An 18,538-nucleotide genomic window follows, 5' to 3' on the forward strand; every position below is an offset into this window, starting at 1 on the left:
CATGTACCTTGTTCTCATGTAATCTTCCGAGGAGATTAAAATATGGTTAAAGTAATTTAACGCAGATTTTGCTTTACTAGTGTTGCTGTTTTGTTCTCTGCATTAACGTAGCTCTAAAAAGTCATCGTCATCTGCATTTCATGGCACACTTTCCTTTAAAATGTCCAATTTGGCAGGCAATAGAAAAAAAGGCTGCAACATCTGCCCTTTGAGGGCACCGGTAGTGACTAAAGAGCGTATCAAATTTTGAATACTTTTTGGAATCCCTTCCCCAATGACATCCCTGACCAAAGGTTCATGCATGATGCATCATCACACAGTACATTCAGAGAGAGCTTTGACTTCCTTATTTTAGTTTTTCTTTTTTTTTTTTTTCTTTTTTTTTCTGAGAAGAAAAATATTCCTAGAAGTCTCTCACAGTAACTGCCTCTGTCATCGGGTAGTTAAGGGACATCTGTCTCCATCTCGTGCGAGGCCTCCTTACCGTTCGCTTGGGGCAGGACACTAGAGGATGATCAGTGCGGAGGGATGAGTTGGACCTTATTGCTTTACTACTATTCAGTGCAGGTTCTAGAACCACTTTCACCCAAACAGGAGAACAACAAAAAGCGGAGTTGGAGGACAACAATTTCTTTGTCTGTTTTGTTAGATGGTAAGACGAACGGACAAGTGCCCCAGCTCGCTGCACTGAAGACAGGCAAGCAAAGGCGTTTACCAGTTAACTGATCAGCAGGCAGGCATGGTCAGGTCATCATTGGGTGAAGAGTTCAGAGGTCAGAAGGTCATAGGTTAGTTGCCGGTGGCGGCTGGGTGGTTAGAAACAAAAAAAAAACAAAACAAAAAAAAGAAAGAAAAGATAGAGAAGAGATTAGTTCCAGCTAGTGACGGCTTAATGACAACATGAAAACTAATCACAACTAATAAAAAACCAAGCATGTTTAATTCTGACATACTGATCGACACCATCTACAGAATGCAATAAAATCATGACAGCCCTCCATCATGATTTGGACACGTGAAGGAGAAGCCCGCTCCCACAAAACTGGTTAACAGGAGAAATAGAGATAAAATACAACTATCGACTAATGGTTAGTAGCAGTCGATGAAGGAAATTGGAAAACAAAAAACGATGAACAGTTTTGGAACTGGGTAGAAGATTTCTGGAACAACAGTCAGTGCACAGCATCAGTATCTGACTGCTATTAAGCATTAGTACCTCCCCAGGTGCAAGCATAAAAGCAACTATTAATGATGGATGTGATTATTAATAACTGGTTGTTAAAAGAATGGAGTCATCTAAGGAATTCTGGACTTAGAGAAACAATTTGGATCAACAAACTATGGGCCAAACAAAGGGTTTTTGTTCAATAAATTTTTTATTGCCTTTCATTTATTCTATTTACAAACAACATGGAATTTCTTGGCCTCATGATACAAAGCAATACTAAACTGTAGTCTAGCAACGTAGGCATCATCGTGGGAACCGGGAAAACGCTCAGCCTGCTACTTTAGCCAGCATTTTCCCGTTCAAAATACTATTTTACACATATAGGACACTTATAAAATGCACTTGCATGTAAACACTGTAAAAGTCCTGCCATTTTAAAGTCTATACTTAAAAAGCTCTAAGTACATCAAAAAATAGAGAAAATATCTAATTGGTACTAATAAGGCATTTTAAAACTACAAACAGCTCTCTTTATTCATTTTCAAAGCTAATACTCTGCAAATACAATAAAATCTGACATTTCATATACATTCCTGCATTTTTATATTTTAAAAGAAGCCACCTGTAAATACTATTTTCTCTTAAAAAAAAAAAAAAAAGGAAAAAAAAAAAGGAAAAAAAAACCCCAACCAAAAAACCCGAAACAAAACAAAAAACAAAACCCAAAACCACAAACAAATTACAGTAAAACATAAAAAAGTTCTCAAGTGGAAAGTTATCATTCCAAATGTTCTGGAGCTGTTCCTTCTTTAATCATTCTCTCACATTCTCCTTCACCAAACTTGGTCCACTTAACAGTAGTATGATTTTTTTTTTTAATTTTTTTTTTTTTAAGACTCATTCAACAGCTTAATTATAGCTAAAATAAATTCTGAGGTTGATAAAAGTTTTTGTACTGTTGCCATTTTGACTAAGGCAGAGGAGATGAAAGTGAGAAAGGTATTCAGTGCAAAGTCAGATTTGTGCCATTACATAAAATGAAGTCCAGTAGGTGTAATATATTCACAGATAGCATTGATTTAGCAATCTTTCTTGTGGGCTAATTTACTTTCACATAATAAAAATGGCCTATCATTTAGGATACAGTTCATAACACTACAAAAAATTACTACTGTAACATAAATGAGACCACATGCTCCCTGAAATTTTTCAGAATCATGCTAAGTGGGATTTCTTTAAGTTAAAACGGCTCTTTCAAAAATAAGCAAAAATAAAAATAAATATCTTACGTGGCACAATCTCACCACTTTACAGGTATACTAGAAACAGACTCTTAAAGCATTTTGATACTGATTACAATTTTGATTAAATGGTATTAAGATTTATATATAAATTATGTGAAAGTTGGTTTGGATAAAACATTCAAGAAAATTCTCAGCATTAATGTTTCTTGTGGAGTTTATCATCAAAGCAAGCTACCTTTTAAAAATACCAGTACACCTGTGATACATCCTCTGCCAAGTCTCTGGCCTTCTACAGTACACACAGGTTTGTCAACTGTGCAACACCATTTACAGTTTATTACAATTAAATCAGTCAGTCTCTCTGTTATATGCATCAAATTCAATTTTGTATTATTTATAAACTGGGGGTTTATTCTGAGTTAAAATGAGCTTATTTTTCAACCCTTCACCAATTCTAAATGCTTAGCTGTAAGAATAAAACATTTACACATTTGGGGATTCTTGCTTTAAATGCAGTGCTTATCTCTATTAAAAAAAAAAAAACCAAACAACAAAACCAAACAACCCTATGCAAAGAATAAAACCTACTTAAAAAGTGAATGCAGTAGTACTACAAAGTCATCTGAAAGTGGATTTAGAATTTAAAAAAAAAAACCAAAACAACAAAACCAACTTTAGACCCAATGAATGTGAATATAGATTTAGTGACAGTTCAACTATATAAAAAAAAGTTTCCACATTGAAGAAAGAAAAAAAAAAGTATTTCGGTTTGCTGACATTGTTTTTCATGGCTACAGCTATAGAAGTATACTGGTGACAGCACTACCAAATAGGTGAATATGGTAAATACTGATAGTATTTTAATTCTACAACATAATTTCAGCACATTAAAAGAAACTGTTTCATTGCTGAACGAAGTTCTCTTCAAAATCATTAAACTTAAATCTGTGCAGTGAAATCTATGGTTTTAAATTAATTTCTTAAATTTCTTAATACACACTGGGATTATTTAGATAAGACTTCAAAATAACATTATCCTGAACTATTGGCATGGTTTTCATGCTAAAAGAGAGGTATGCATGACTTATTCAACAGGAGATGCCATGCGTATTTATTTATCTACTTAAGACAGTGAGCTTCCAATATTGCTAGAGATGAACACTCTATCATCAGAAATTGGCTGTATTTTAAAAGGTGAACTCACACCAGTAATTGTTTTCAATTACTTAAAAGTGACCCAGATGAAACATTTAGGCCCTTCGCAAAATATCTGAAATCTATGTTGAGTAAACACTACAAGGATGAACTTAAACTACAAACTGTTATTCCCCCACCTCTCTCCATGATTTATCTGTATACTTACTAGTTGTCTCACACAAATATCTATACACAAAGGTAGTTACACTTGTCACCTGAAACTACCATTGCAGATCATGAAAGACCATTAGCAAAAACTGATTTTTGCAACATTTGGTCAAGCTTTCAAAGACAATCAAATCTCTACCATTCATTACTCTTGACAGAGATAGGTTTTAATCTTTTTTTCTATTTAATCCACCCCTCCCACTCCCCTTTTTTCTTCTTCTGGTAAACATGGGCTATGACCTTATTCTGATTATACCCTGTTGCCCATTGGAGAGTTCTCAAGAAACGAGAAAAAGTCAATGGGCTGTAAATAGCGTGCAGTGATATAAAAGAAGAAGCAGTCTTGTAGAAAACTTAAGTAGTGTCTTGTTCTCAGCTTTACACTTTCTGTAAAGCATAAGATCATACGCATAAATACAGCAACTATCCATGAGGGCCCTCTTCTTATTGTGTCGCCTGAGATCTGTATTGTTTCTTGTAGTTAATTTATGGAAGGTTGTGAGAAGTGAAGTGTAGTCAATGTTAGGAGATGTCAGATCTGTCACCTGGATTTGGCTTTTGAATATTACAATATCATGGAAGCCTGCACAAAACTGATTTTGATGAGAGCAGAATAATAATACTTGGCACGTAACGCTTTGCATCCTCAAAGCCCTGTACAAAACAAGAACCCCCACAACACCCCTGTGAGGTAGGGAAGTATTATTATCCTTATTTCACAGATGGGAAAACATACACAGAGAGATTAAATGACTTGCTGAAACCCACAGTGAGTCAGCAGCAGGGATGGGACAAGAATTCATCCCACACACTGCTTCCTAACCAATGTCAATAAACCGAAAATACAACTTTTCTCAATAAGCTTAAATACTTCATTCAGGGGTCCAAAGGCATTACACTTGAGGAAAAGGAGAAAAATGAAGATTTACTTTCCATTCAAGGGTTAAAGAGAGATGCCCAAATATTGGATGTCATCTCACCAACAGGACTTCAAAAGTTGCTTCTCCTTCAGGTTACACGTTTTAGCAGCAAAAGGCAAATACCAAGAAATAGATTTTGGCAAAAAACCCAAAACACGCTCCCTTCCCCCACTCTTAGTAATTCAAACTCAAACAACTTTTGAAGTATTATCTTCACAGCCCTTACCTTTCTGAATTCAGTCAGGTATCTGAGAACATGCATCCTCCTCATAATATACAGTACAGTGGCTCAAAAGTTTATTGGAAAAAAAGGAATCTAAATCTTCAGATTTCTCCAGACACAGACAGGAGGCATTTATTCCTTTACTTCTTTCTCATTAAGCAACCATCCATTCATTTTATTTTGCAACACCAATCTGATATTTCCACACCAATTAAAAGAGCAAATTGGGGGAAGAAGGGGGGAACATGGCCAAATTAATTACTGTAGCACTGAATTCATAGTGTTTCCTGATACAGATGGATCTTTAAATAGTTTTTAAAAGGGAATCAGTTACATAATTTATATTAAATGTATCACAAAGCTTATGTATTTAATTGGGCTGGGAAAGCCAAGTTTACAAAATGTTTCTAAAACAACAAGCATTCCCAAAGCTTTAAAATATTAACTATTCATATTTTGGGGAAAAATAATGAATGGGTGAAACCAGGTATTTGGTTAACCAGCTGTGGTGTTGCAAATCTCATGTACACTCAAAGCACTTCTTACAAACAAGAACTGCAGAACTAAACTAACCTCGGTCTGCGGTCACAATCCTTTGGTAAGGATGGACACGCATATCGTGCCTTCGAACTTTAGTAGCCACCGCACCTAGTTAAATTGCAATTACCAAGACAAAGTTAGAAAACATTCAAAGAAAACATTAACAGCAGGTTTATCAAAATGGATTTAAATGATCATTAACTACAAAAGTTCATTTTAAGAAAAGCAACAAGTTAAGGCACAGTAGTTTCAAATCTTAATCTTAAAAAGAAGTTTATCTGTGCAGATTAATATTGCATTTATTTTTAAACATCCTGGCCTTAACCTGTTTAATCCATTCATTTACAATCCCAAAATTACAGTATTTCATGAAATCTATTAGACCCAAGCACATTTAAGCTTTACTAGTCACATATTCACTGAAGTGCCTTTCTTGCAGCAGGACTATTTTAAATAATGCCATCTTTTAATACTGACAATTATTTGCTAACCTTAAGATCACTTCCAGTTCTACCACAAAAAAGTTTTAAAGCAATTCTTCAAGCCTACAGATTGTGATTTTAAACTTTAAGTCAATAAGTATGAACTGCAATGAATTAGGTGATTAGTAAAGCAAACACTATATAGAACACTTAGCAGTCAGTATACTACTATACACTCATAAATTACAGCTACTCTGTAATAATAGGAGCTAATCCAAATTAATAGCACTATTTTATTTTAAATCTATGTGCAAAAAAGTGCAAGTAAGTCACTGACTGCTAGGCCAAGCTTTTTTCAAGGCTGCTGAAACTAAGCATTTGTTAAAATTCAGATCTGATGAAGGATCAGTTAAGACCGTTCTTGAATTCTTAGCCTTTCGTTGGGAAAGCCATACCTGAAGATAAAAGGAAGGGAATTGAAAGTTAGTCACCAACTAAAATTTGATCCCAACACCAATATCCCCAAAATACTAACAGGGGTGCGTTTCTATGACATTTTAGAAATAATTTTGTTAAGACATCTTAAAGGTCCACCAGAAAAATGGACAAAATATGGTATATTAATAATGAGAATGAGCATATTATAAAGTAAAACTCAACAAAAACTAATTTAATTCAGTTAACTCTATACAACTGCTCAAATAATAGAGCAGATGTATGAAGAGCTATTGATTTAGTGCTAACTTAAGTGGGAGTGTGGTCTTCCCCCCACTTCCTCCCTGCCTTTTCCTTTTTTAAATAAAATTATTTGACGAGATCTGTTTTGGCCAATACACTTGTGCTCTCGCAGCTAAGCCCTAAAAGAATGTAATGGTTTCAGATGCCATTTTCAGAGTAATCTTCCCCTCTCTCTCTTTATAGAAAATTTTGTGAGAAATCAAAGTTCCCTGCATCATATTCAATTATTACTGTGGAATAACATATTTCTTTACTTGCTATTAACTGAATTCAGGAGAGGAGTTGGCCACTAACCAGCAACCGACAGCTACCGTTATGAACCCTGTAACTGTGACTATCTCAGGACATATCGCAAGTGGACTTGCAGATTGGGGGTGGAAGAGCTTGGGAGGTTACTTACATGTTTGTGGGAAATAAATAAATGATGACATTAGCATATGCTCACTGAATTTTGGCTATGGCATAGCTGACAACTATAAGCTGCTTAACAACAGACCTACTGGATACTTTTATCCTACTATATTTATATGTTGTCCTACTAATATTTTAAAATATTATAATTTTTATTATTGATTCACTAATCCTGAAAGGCAGAAGTCTGAAATACCTCTTTTTTACTCCACAAAATATAACGTGGGAACATGCACACATCCAGGTAACTCAACAAGTATTTGTCGCATAAGTGAAATGATGATTTTTTTTGATACTTTCAACAAAATACTGGCTTTGAACATGACTGTCTAGTGTTTGTTAGAGATGTTTAGAACTTGTGTAAATCAATAACTGCCACTGAACAAGCTAAGCTCAAAGTCCTATAAAAATCAGTATTATGCAGCACCAAGGTCATACCAATTCAGAACAAATGGAAGAGAAAAGATTATTTAGATTGTGTAGAGGGTAGGGAAGAAAGAAACTGTTGAACTGCTTGTTTCGTATTGACCAGTTAACTGCACTGTGATGGCTGCTTTATCATTCTTGCCTTCCCACAGCAAGTGAATCACCTGAAATGTTAGGAATGACAGACATTTCAACCCAATGTATATAAAAAAAGCCATCAATAAAATTGCTAATTGTATCATCCTTTGATCAGAACTTAGTTTGCTTTGTATTCATTCACTGAAACTATTCTCTGGTTACAAACTGAAAAAAGACCTTTCCATTCTCTCCAGCTGTGCTACTGAAAAGGTATAGCAAAATAGGAAGTTCTCTCATCCAAAGATAACTGGACATTAATTTATGTTAAAGAGAGCACAAACAAATCTATTGACAGGAGTCCAAATGGCATATAACAGATGTCAACTTCTGTTTAGGTTTGGGGTTTTTTCCTTGCTTATGTATCTACCATCTAGTGTCATACAAACATTTTCTTTTCAGTAGCCTTATTAACGTACTAAACACACACACTTAAACATTTTAAACATGTTTCGCTTTATACCATGTGAGCGGTTTCCCTATGTAATTTTGTTATACCTGAGATAAGATTGTTGCTTCAAATCTTTTTCTTTGAGCCCCATGACCTCTACCTTGCAAATATCACCAAAGCATTAGCAATTTATTCTCCAGTCATCCGCATACAAAGATCTTACCTAATACACCACTAGGTTCAATAGGATACTCAAGGATTGATGTAGCTGGTGCCAGCGTGTAGGGGTATTCGTATGGTGTGTAAATTAAACCAGCTTCGGGTCCAGGTGGAACTATTGCAGCGGTGGGATGAGGAGTTCCGTTTGGCATGACAGCGGTTTGTATTTGTCTGATCAAAGGCATTATGGTAGGGCCAGCTGGCGTAGGAGTACGCAGGGCAGCTGGTGGGAGAACAGGCGCAGGCCCAGTAATAATCCTTGGAGCCTGGGCTGTTGCTGCAAGAGAAAAGGCAAGGGCTGCTACAGTAAGCAAAGAAATTCAGAGGAAAGTATGGAGATAGCAGTACAAAACGTGGAAAGGATGGAAAAAAAGGGGAAAAGTAGGAAAGAAGAAAAATAAAAGGAAATCATTAGTACATGCGCTGATCACACAGTGCCAAAGCACACCATTCAAATGCAAACAGCTTTCCATTTTCCAGTGTGATTAAGTATGAACATGCAAAATAAAAAAGCCATTGTAAAACAGTGAGGTAGATTTCTCAAACAGGTTACACAGCACAAAAGCTCCATTTAGACCACATTTCTTCATTTATGCTATCAAGACTGCATGAGACTGAGATGCATGCAGGAGATACGAGGAAAATACTGTCATAATCAGAGTACAAAATTTAGTGCCGCTATAGAGTCCACAGATACTCAGTTATGCAGAGCTGCCGTATGAATCTACAGGTCTTGTATGTCTTAGAAGTGTATTTAAACATATACAGTTTCCAGGATCAATGAAATTAAAGATGACCTAGAAAGATAATGTATCTCCTTTCCTACTCTAGCATGAAAAAACAAACTCAAAAATTATTAATTTCCATACCAAATTCCCCCAAATAAAATATTTGCTTTGTATGAGAACAAAACAGGCATTGGGTTCTTTGGTTTTGGTTTTGCTTTTTAAATTGTGCTAGCACATTTCTTTACATGTTATTCGAAGCCTGTTTGACACACAAGATGAACTTCTTAAACACTAACACATCAGCTGCTAACAGCCAGTCTTAAAGGGTTATAACTTATAGATTTCTGTGCATTACTGTTGATCTACATTGATTCCATTAACTTACAGGTGATCTGAAAAGGGAAATGTGGTGGAAGTTTTTCAGATTTGAGACTGTTGTGGGTTTTTAATTATCTTCATTTTCTAAACAGAAGTGCTCAGACTGAATGTATTATTCAACAAAACAGAAACACCCTCAAACATTTTCACTTTCTTTCTTAAATGGAAGTAAACCACCATCGTTTCTACATCTTCAAGTTTTCAGTAAAATCAAAACGCAAACAGTGAAACTATTATCAGAAAAAGTGGATATTAGCGTGGAAATCTCTAGTAAAAAAAACAAACACAAAAACCAAAAAAACAACAAAAAATCTTGTCTTCCCACTTACACTGATACAAATAGACCAGTGGGAATATATCAGACAAAGAAATCGCTCCAATTAATACATAGGTTCTATGCAATAGTTCGCACTAATTTCAGCTAATCTGAAACTATTTTACTCATAAATTTGCTATAATTTAGAGACTAAAATACAGTTAAAACCCATCTAGCTTTAAATATTGCAGTGTTCATTAGGGCTGGAAGATTTACCACTACCATTGTAGTGGTAAAAGCCCTTGCTTATGTTTCTTTTCAAATCTGAATAATTACACTGGTGTAAGCAGTCTCAAATTGATCTAACTGCATTCCAATCTTTAAACATATTCAACATTGAAATGGTGACTGTGTGGAGAAACAAATTTGCAAATATCACTAGGCCCTTAGTGAAAAGACTGATTTAACCGTACTTATATTTGACATTTGTATCACAGCTACAGCAAAAATTTACTTTGGAACAGTATCAGCAACTACATTTTCAGGAGGAGAAATTAGATTTTCAGCTAGAGAAAACAGTTTGTGTCACACATAATAGGTATATGCTCTCATTAGTAGGTGTATGTAATTAATTTTCAAGTATAAACCTGTGCATACATGCATTTGCAAAAGCATTTTCAAACAAATGTAATGGAAGAAATTGTAAAAATGGCTCATTACATCACTGATCCCTGTGAACTCAGCTGTGAAATCAGTTGATGAATTGTTGGAAAAACGTAAAATTGGGGGGACACATGCAAGCAAGATGAAAGGAAGGAATATAATACAGAAAAATGTATTCACAGTATCCTGGACATCTGTAACATTTTCAAATTACATCTCTAAAGATAATATTGAAAAGGAGTCTGTTGTCCTTTCTATGCATTTAAGAAAAAAATTACTGTACAATAGAAAAATCTGGCTTATGGGTTGGACTTTTTTAACTATGTATTTGTAAATATTTCAACTGAGGCATACTGTTGAAAGAAAGGGGGGATGATGGACTAAACAAAAAACCCCAAACTGATGCGACTTATCTCCAGAAGATCTTTTGCAACAGCTGCCTACTGTTTTGTTGAGTTTTCACTGCCTTCTATTCTCCAACACAGCTGCTACTGTACATTTGCCAAAAAGTAGCTTTAGGAATCAAAACCTGCAAATATTACTAAAGCATTGACCCTTGAAGCTTTTGACATGCTTACGTGATTTGATGTTGGCATCTCTGTAGGTGCCATTCAGAATTGCAAGCTCCATCAGCTGCATCTTTTTAAGGCTGTCTTCTCCTTCTGCCTGCATGTGAAGAGACAGGAAGAAAGTCAGGCTTATTAATTCACTAGTGCACAAGATCTAAGGGGCCTAGAATAAAATGTCTTCAAGTTTTAACCAAGCGAAATACCTGCTTACCATTAGGCACAAACCCAGTAAGCTTTGTTAGCTTTTCCTTAAAAATAAGTGCAAATTGCCTGTTGTCTACCATTAACTGGTGTTAATAAATACCTTAAAAGTCTTGCAAAAGGCTCACACCATAAATTATAAAAATAGGGTTAATTTTAAGTTGTGCTTGATGGAAATTGTTTCTTAAGTGTCTCAATTTTTTTTCTCTAGTTCCAGTAATTGTTTTCTATGTACTCCTGAAGGGATCTTTTAAAAACTTATGTTATTGGGCTGGAGGAAGAATAGACACCACAAATTTCAAGCAACTGGAGGAAGGATAGACACCACAAATTTCAAGCAACTTCAGTTTATTATAACTTGCTCCACTGTAGGTGATACTGACTACTTAGAATAACAAACTGAGTAGCTTTCCAAACAGGACATCAACTACTTCAAGGCAGAATTCATACTTAGGGCACATGTAGATGTATTCCGATTAGGATATAACTACTATTTGCACAGCACACATTATGCTTGGGTTTGCATCAATATATATTACCTCCCTGGAGTTACCTACTCCACTGGTATATAGTAAAAAAGCTCACTTTTATGTAACTAACAAAAATATTTCTGACTAGTACAATTTTAGTTCTAAGACCAGGCATTTTCTGATCTGTCTTTCCAGAAATACTATCCTTTGTTTAGTCTATATCCAATGAAGCAGAAAACAAGATTATGATATAGGAAACCCAAGAGAGATGGTCAGCATCTAATGTTAAGTTACTACCTTGCTTTTTATATTGAATGCTACTGCTGACATTCTCAAGTCAGATGGAAAAGAGGGCAGCTTCAGTGTCAGCTGCACTGCATTCTTCCTTTGCTAAACAGGATTTCTTATATTTTTGTTTATCTTGTCTATTCATACAATGTTTTTCAGATATTTGGAACAGCATTTTCCAAGTGAATGGGAACCCAGATAATAACATATTGTGCCATCCACTCTGAAAATCTTAAAGTCTGGTTTGAGAGAGTTATTCACCCATATGAAACTACAACTCTTCCAGATGGTTTCAACTAGGACTTCCAAGAGCACAAGTAATTACCAAAAAACCACAGAATTAAAAGCCACAAAGAATAGCAATCACCACCAATAAGCAAAAAACCCCCACACTTATTAAATAACTTTGTGTCCATTACAGCAATGCACTAATGAAATTGTCTCTAGTTAGCAAGATTATTTACATGGGGTCTTCCAAATGTATAGGGAAGTATTTTTCAGCTAGTTTGTAGGATGTTATACATACTTTACGCCCAAACTACAGAGAAGTAATTTACTAAATCAGAAGACCAAAAGAAGTTTTTAAATTGTATCTAAGTAAATACAGTACGTAGTGTAAGGTATGCTCAAGGACCACCACCCCATGCAATGGAAATTTTAACATCTGATTTTTATCAAGAACTTAAAATCAACATGGTAAGATGGATAGACACTAAATTACTTTCAGATGGTAGAAATGAAAACTCTAATACTGAAGACTTGCATAAACACAAAGATTACACACAGTAACAATTAATGTTGTTAAACATTCAGAACATACTGAAAGTTAGATATTTTCTTGAAATACTGTGTGACAGTCCAAGTTAACACCAATATTGAAAAAGTAAAACCACATTCAATTACCATTTTAACCACAAAAAAATTCTACAGTTAAGTACTGTACTGTCCAGAAAGCTCAGACTCCAGCATCATTAAAATGAGACCCTCTGGAATACGAAATGCACTGATTATAGCACACTTAATATGAAATACTCAGAACAGACTTATAATTTACATTCAAAAGAAATTTGTTTGAGGCTTTTTGTTTCTTTTTTGTTCGTTTGTTTGTTAAGAAACTATTATTCCATTGCATCTTTGCTGGTAAATTATGTAGACAATCATGATGCAATAAAACCAATTCCAAGTCTATCTGCCTATCCAGACGCTCACAAATTCTTGTCGTTCTGGATAAATCTCATCTAATTTATTATAGCCATAAAGACTTTGTGACACTCTGATTCTTCTTTTCCCCTCTCCCCAGAATGGTTATATTTTATTATTGGCTTTTTACTTGGGTTCCTTTATTTATTTATTTAATTGGAAGTGTGTAATGAAAAAACTCCTAACAATGTCAGCAGCATCTCCCATATAGTTCCATTAAAGTTACTAAAATTACTCACTTCCTCCAAGTAAGGGTTCTCGTGATTGATCTGACACCATTACTGAATCTCAGTAAATGCTGACTCTTACATTCCACTTGCTAGGATAATTTTAGTAACTCTAATCCCAGATTTTGCACCACCGTGAATATTTCCCAAATATGACTATTTGTAGGATAATAATTTTAAGATAGAAAACATTTCTTTCCTTCTCATATCTCCAAGAGAAGGAGTTGTAACAACTTAAAGGCAATAAAAGGTGAAGCAATCATTCTTACTTTGGATCTTTAACATTTTCCTATAGGTCACTACGCTTCCTATGAGAAAAGATGTTGTAATTATCTAGGTTTTAAAAAGTGTATTTACAAAAATAATAATAGACTTCAGCGTACAACAGACCACGCTCCTAACTTGTACTGCTCAGCAGCTGGTAAAAATGTATTCTTTTAAACAGACTCCAAAATGCAGTTTAAAACTTTTCCTTAAAGACTGCATCAGTGATAATTCAGATATAAGATGTGGACTTGCATTACTAGACATCAAGACTCTATTTCAATTTCTGGTATTTTGTTTTTCAAAGCATTTATTAGATAGAAAAAAAAAAGTCAAAGAAAACAAAACAAACAAAAAGCCACCAACCCAAATCCCCAAAACAACAAAAAAGAAATCTCAAAAAAAACCCCCAAAACCACTTAAACCCCATCTTTAATACTGACCACAAGGGCATCATTCCGACTCCTCCCAGAAGATGGCACTGTTTATTACACAATACTGTCTCCTCTAGACATGGGTGCTTGGGACTATTTGCAACCACCCTACTACTAGTACTTCTCAAACCCCTGCTATGCCCTCGCACCCTAACAGAAGCTTGCCACTCTTCTTCAAGGTCTAAGTCACAGAAGTGGTCAGGACCCTTTCAGACATGCTGTCACATCCTTCATTCTCTGGTAACCAGCTCTCCACTTGAACCTCATTCACAAATAGCCAAAACCCTCAAATTTCTAAGAGCTGTGATTAGAGCAATGGGCGCCAGATTTTGCCTGCCCTATCCTCTTGGTTGCTGACTCAAATGAGGCTCACGGATGCAATCTATCTTAGCTCCAGGCATTTCTGCAGGCACTCTCTGTTAAAGCAAAGAGAGGTTGCATCAGGGGTACAAAGGCAATCTCTAAAGGGAGAGTATATTACCTGTACAATAGCTACAACAAAGCTCAGTCATTTGCACCGAAAGGAAGCCACTTTGAGCAAACATCAATAAGGTTATTTAAAGCCAGATTTGCATTACTAAGTTGAAGCTCAAGTGATTGACTCAACCCCCTCATCCTCTTAAATCTCCAGTGCTTTCCTTGTATTTCTCATGTACGATGTAACACATAGATTAAGAAAAAACCCTTAAATGGTATCTTGAAACATAAATCTTTAAACGTAAGCACTTGCAACCGCTCACTGAATACAAATACTGAAAAGACACAGGCAGTAAATCCTAACAAAGCCAACTGTGCACAGACAACAGTGGTGACCGATTTGTGAACACACGGCTGTAGACTCACAGTAGCTAAGCTCTGCATGGGCTAGCAATAAAAAGACCTGAAGGAGACAAAATGCCAGAGACCACTATCATTGCAGTAACTTGCTTTCTAACCTTTATCAGAGTAGGATTAATAGTCACAAGCTTCAAAACACTAGTAACAACTACAAGTGCCCCCTACACAAAGTCTCCGGGGAAACACTTCCCAAAATAAGACCATTTCAAATGAAAAACACAACATTGGCGATACTCATGCTGAGATAAAACCACAATTCCATCTCCCACATTGGGCTTCAAATAAAAAAACCAGGGCTGCAGTTATGTAATAAGCTGCTGTTAGTAAATGTTTTTTTCATGTCACGAAATAGGGAGCTCAGATAAAGCACTTCATTTCATTTTTTAATGACCTCTTTTCATTAACAATGTCCAAGCTATACTTCAACCTCAGATACTCCAAGCTCCTCAGAGAATTAATGCTTCTGAAATTATTATTAGGCACTTAAATGCCTCAGATACTCACACAGTGTTCACTTAAGAGTATCATACAATTTAATTTCTTATTTATATATAAAACTTACGCACACTAGATAGACATGGTATTAACGTGGAAGCCAGCCATACAGACTCCAAACAAAATGCATTCATTGTGCAACGCCAGTGAAGGACTTATGAAGAAAGTCTTCAGAGGTGACAGACAGACTGTTAGATTCTGTGTACAGTCAACTCTGAGAAGCCTATACCAAATTACAGTAGAGAAGAAAAGAAAGATAATGTCTTAAAAGTGGAATCAAGTAGCAATGTTTACTACAGAGCAGAGATCCATGAGCTAGCATCCAATGGAGCCAGGCAGTGCTGGTACTGCCCTGCCATACTGCTGCCAGACCCAGACTGACCCATGTTGAAGGTAAGTGCAGCTGAATTAATTCACAAAGCAAACAATACACTCACTTGTACGACAGCAGGATACTTTATCCTGACAGAGCTTCCTGAGCCTCACAGTCGTACCTGGCTAAGACTTACAATGTACTCTTGATTCTTGTTACCACCACCACTGGCAGGGAAGGCTTACAGCATTTTTGTACAAGCATACACACTTTCTCTGTAAAATGTTCGTTTTCCTTTTAAAATAACTGCTTTGGAATATACAACAAATACACTTTTCCCCCTCGTTCATAATAATATAGATACACTTATTCAGGTGGTATTAGTGACTTTCACTGACAGTTTAGCTTCCAAATGTCATGGATTTTGGATGACATTTTTGCAATCCTGTCACACATCCTTGCACTTCAGCTGAATTCTCATGAACTGAACTGAGCCCAAACTAAGGTAAGTCTGCAGACTGCCTTATCTTGTACCAAATGCAGGCAAGTCTGGCTTTGGTTAAGGGAGCACTCCTTTCTAAGTCCATTAAAAGCTGTTCCAGGGCAATGCTTTCAGGATCAGAGCAGAAGCAGCAAGTGGGAAGAGGAAATGACGGTGAAGAAAAGTAATGGGTAAATCAACTGCAAATACAGAAGCTAAAAATCAACCTTGATCTTCCGCAGCCATCTGCAAACAGGCCTGTCCCACCAGGCAGCCTCAGCAATGCAAGAGCACCAAAGAGCAGCACATACCTTCCAAGTACCTCAGCAACTTCTCATGCAGACTCCCTTCCTGCATGCCCCATACCACCTCTGGTTAAGCAGCAATACCCAACAGCAACTTCACACCTTTCCCACCATTGCTGGAGAGACTTCTTCCAGTTACCACATTTTCTCCAAGACCATATGCTTTTCTCAACATTTACTTCAGGTAGAGAATTTTTTCCAATAACACACTGTACTTTCAAGTACACAGTTAAGGCATTAAATAATGTTACACACACTTGAAACAGAAGGGCAGAGAATTTGGCAATTGTGGAAGAACACTATACTAATAAACAAGAGTAGATACACAAGACTTTTCCTCAAATAAAAAAGTAATTTACAATTGCCACCTACAATAAACATGACTTTTCTACCACTATCTCTGGAAATACACACATTAAATACAATAACTTTCATGATTCTTTAGCCTGCATAACCATATAAGCCACCTGCAATTTATTAATTTACACAAGTTTTGGTAAAACACAATAGCACCACTGAAATATTTTACTGTTACTGATCTTATCCTTCTCATGAAGGAGGCACTGCTGCCCGTCAGGGGTCTGTCACCCTGCCTTCCTAGCTGCAGCTTGGAGGCTTGTGCTGTGACACTTTCTGGACTCTGTGGGCTCTAGAATGGTTTTACCTCCCTGACAAAGAAAAATGTTCCACCGCAATTCACTTGGAGATCAGAAAGTACTCCTAACATACCATGTGCCAGTCAAACAGCCTTTACACATGAATGTCTTCATTCAGGGACAAAAACCTTCCATTCATAATTTATAAACAAAAACCCCTCACAAACAATATACTACAAATTCCTAGACATACACATATTAAACCAAAAGACGGATCTCAGACATCAATATATTGCAAAACCACAGTGGAATTCTTGAAACTAAGATATACACACTTAAAATCTATTCTATCTTTAGAAGGTCTTTTTTTATATCTAAATTGTTAAGACTAAGGTATCTATGGCAATGAAATCCTAGGCAAGCTGACAGGTAACCAGATGTAAAACACAGAAAAGGGCCTCTTAAAAGAATCTGAATGTGAGTTCCTAAACTGATCACCTACTGGAAGACATCAGGTTTCACTTTTGTAAAGCCTTTAACTTCTGATAAACTATTACTCAGTGTTAAGAAAAACATCCCATCTTTGCTTCCCCTCAAAACCTTTGACAAAGACTTCCAATTTTCCCATGCCCAGAATATAAATATTGATAGTTAGCTGTTGGTAAACATATGTTACTTAGACTTTCTCATCCCACATCACTTCTGACTGTGATGGAGCAGAAAGCCTACATGCTGAGAATTTGCCAAAGAGGTCTCTTCTGACATCATTTGGCAGCTATTCTTGCATCAGAGGAAACTTTTCCAAATGCTCTTGAGACAAAGTAAAATAAATCACTACTTTAAGACCAGCCATATTTCTTAGAGCCCTGTGTAGAACCCATCAACAATACACTATGGCACTGAATAGGTGGCAAGCTATAGCTCAGTTATTTCTCTATTTCCTTTTCAACACTGACACACACTGCTATGTCTATGAGGACAGGCAAAGATAAATTAGCATCATTATTTCTTCTGGGCAACACAGTCTGCTTATCTTCTTCAAAGCAAGCTCTCGGTTCAAATGATATGCAAAGACGACTGTGCTGTTTCACTTGACAAATTCATTGGTCATAATGTTAAAGATACACTAGGGGGAAAAGGCAGCATATCTTTTTACACTTCCCATCACCTTATCTGACATATCCCTGTTTAATCATGATACTTGGCTTAGCAGTAATATTTTTGAGAGTCCTTATGCCCTCCCTCCCCCACTTTCCATTTCTGCTAGAAGAAAATACAGATAAGGTACAGAAAATCAGCATAAAGCACATTTTATAAGCCAGGCTGAAACACAGCATCAGTGGAACTTACGTGTTTGCTTTACCACCTGGGCATCAGTAGTCAATATACTGGGCAGGGGGCTCACAGGGAATGAGCAGTAGCATTCTGCTTGACCTTAAGGGATTTTTATGTCTACCCCAACATTTCTTTCGGCCAGATGTGATAAGCTCATATTTAAATCACAGAGTTTTGGGCTTTCAAGGAAATGAGATCTCCTGTGCCAGTTATACTACAGACACCCAACGACACTGAATTCCAGAATCTGCTTTATGTTCAGCCTTTTTTTTTTCTTTTTAATTATCTTTCCTCTT

At 36.2% G+C, this 18,538-nt stretch overlaps 1 protein-coding gene across 4 annotated transcripts in view; it reads right to left on the reverse strand.

The window, feature by feature from the left end:
- Positions 1 to 385: 385 nt before the first annotated feature.
- The window catches only part of QKI (QKI, KH domain containing, RNA binding), a 108,748-nt gene continuing 90,595 nt past the window's right edge, over positions 386 to 18,538 (reverse strand). Inside the window, exons 4-7 of one of the 4 annotated variants that reach the window (XM_010022248.1) lie at positions 10,806 to 10,893; positions 8,207 to 8,479; positions 5,494 to 5,568; positions 386 to 806 (exon numbers count right to left, since the gene is read on the reverse strand). In XM_010022248.1, coding sequence (XP_010020550.1) covers positions 790 to 806; positions 5,494 to 5,568; positions 8,207 to 8,479; positions 10,806 to 10,893 — 453 coding nt within the window. In that variant the 3' untranslated portion in view covers positions 386 to 789. Of the gene's footprint in view, positions 807 to 5,493; positions 5,569 to 8,206; positions 8,504 to 10,805; positions 10,894 to 18,538 lie in introns of all 4 variants that reach the window. The other 3 variants (XM_010022245.1, XM_010022247.1, XM_010022246.1) reach the window with 3 other exon arrangements.

This window comes from Nestor notabilis, unplaced genomic scaffold, assembly GCF_000696875.1.
Source record: "Nestor notabilis isolate BGI_N333 unplaced genomic scaffold, ASM69687v1 scaffold3449, whole genome shotgun sequence".
Taxonomy (NCBI): domain Eukaryota; kingdom Metazoa; phylum Chordata; class Aves; order Psittaciformes; family Psittacidae; genus Nestor; species Nestor notabilis.